Genomic DNA, 1,554 nt, shown 5'->3' on the forward strand with positions numbered 1-1,554 from the left:
TATGTCTTTGACGTACAAGACTTGACTAGGTTGTCAGCGGATGTCTTTGACGTACAAGAATTGACTAGGTTGTCAGTGTCAGCGAATGTCATTGACGTACAAGACTTGACTAGGTTGTCAGTGTCAGCGGATGTCTTTGACGTACAAGACTTGACTAGGTTGTCAGCGGATGTCTTTGACGTACAAGAATTGACTAGGTTGTCAGTGTCAGCGAATGTCATTGACGTACAAGACTTGACTAGGTTGTCAGTGTCAGCGGATGTCTTTGACGTACAAGACTTGACTAGGTTGTCAGTGGATGTCTGTGTTACAATACAATGGGACTGTTAGATGTTCCTTTTGTCTGTGTTACAATACAATGGGACTGTTAGATGTTCCTTTTGTCTGTGTTACAATACAATGGGACTGTTAGATGTTCCTTTTAAATTGTCTGTGTTACAATACAATGGGACTGTTAGATGTTTGTTTGTCTGTGTTACAATACATTGGGACTGTTAGATGTTGACCTGTGTGAGCCAATTGATCCTCTCCTCTACTGTGCATGAAGTATGCAGCGGTGAGGTGGAAGCAGTAGTGTGTGTACGTTGACCTGTTTATTATGTGTGTTCACACTTGTCCTGTAGGAAGGGTAAACAACAAGGTTTTATATATTATATCTATCTATATCTATCTATACATTATATTCTATTTGTGAAAGTTCGTCACTTTGGCCGCCTAAATCTTCGGAACCGCTTAACTTTCGGATTTGAAAAAATTGACGGGGGTTCAGAATCATTGAAAGGGTGCACAGTTTCACTGAGGAGTCTGAAGTCACTGTCGTTTAATTTTCAGTTTTTCATTAGTTTCGTTTAGATCTAATCTTGGGAAAGTGCGTCTTCTAAGTTGAAATTCTGGAGTATACAGCCTCAAAAGTGGAATAGAGAATCAATCTATACATCTCTTTATCTAGACCTAATTTTTTTTGCATCTCTCAAGATTTATTGCTCCTTTCCAGCAGAGTGTAAATATAGTCGGCCAATGACTTTCCGTTGATGTTAATGCACCGATCATTCCTTTCTTGGAAAGGGGGTCCAGCCAGTTTATATATATATATATATATATATATATATATATATTGTGTGTTTGTGTTGGCAGCTGTCGCGTGTGAACGACGGTGTGTACGACAGCACGACCAACGTGGTGCGGGCAGTCATGACCATGACCAAGGAGGCTCCCACGGTGCAGGCGGACGGGTACCTGGACATGGTCAAGGTGAGTACCTAGACCACAACTACAACTACTACTACAACTACAACAGCTACAACTACTACAGCTACAACTACAACAGCTACAACTACAACAACTACAACTACAACTACTATTACAACTACTACTACAACTACAACAGCTACAACTACAACAGCTACAACTACAACAGCTACAACTACAACTACTATTACAACTACTACTACAACTACAACAGCTACAACTACAACAGCTACAACTACAACAGCTACAACTACAACAACTACAACTACAACTACTATTACAACTACTACTACAACTACAACAGCT

At 40.1% G+C, this 1,554-nt stretch overlaps 1 protein-coding gene across 1 annotated transcript in view; it reads left to right on the plus strand.

The window, feature by feature from the left end:
- The window catches only part of LOC106013895 (focal adhesion kinase 1), a gene marked incomplete at its 5' end in the record, with an annotated part of 11,946 nt that overhangs the window by 5,328 nt on the left and 5,064 nt on the right, over window positions 1-1,554 (plus strand). Inside the window, 1 exon segment of the mRNA XM_013090727.1 lies at window positions 1,135-1,251. Within this exon segment, the coding sequence (XP_012946181.1) occupies window positions 1,135-1,251 (117 nt within the window).

Source organism: Aplysia californica, unplaced genomic scaffold (assembly GCF_000002075.1).
Source record: "Aplysia californica isolate F4 #8 unplaced genomic scaffold, AplCal3.0 scaffold01443, whole genome shotgun sequence".
In the NCBI taxonomy this organism is placed as follows: Eukaryota; Metazoa; Mollusca; class Gastropoda; order Aplysiida; family Aplysiidae; genus Aplysia; species Aplysia californica.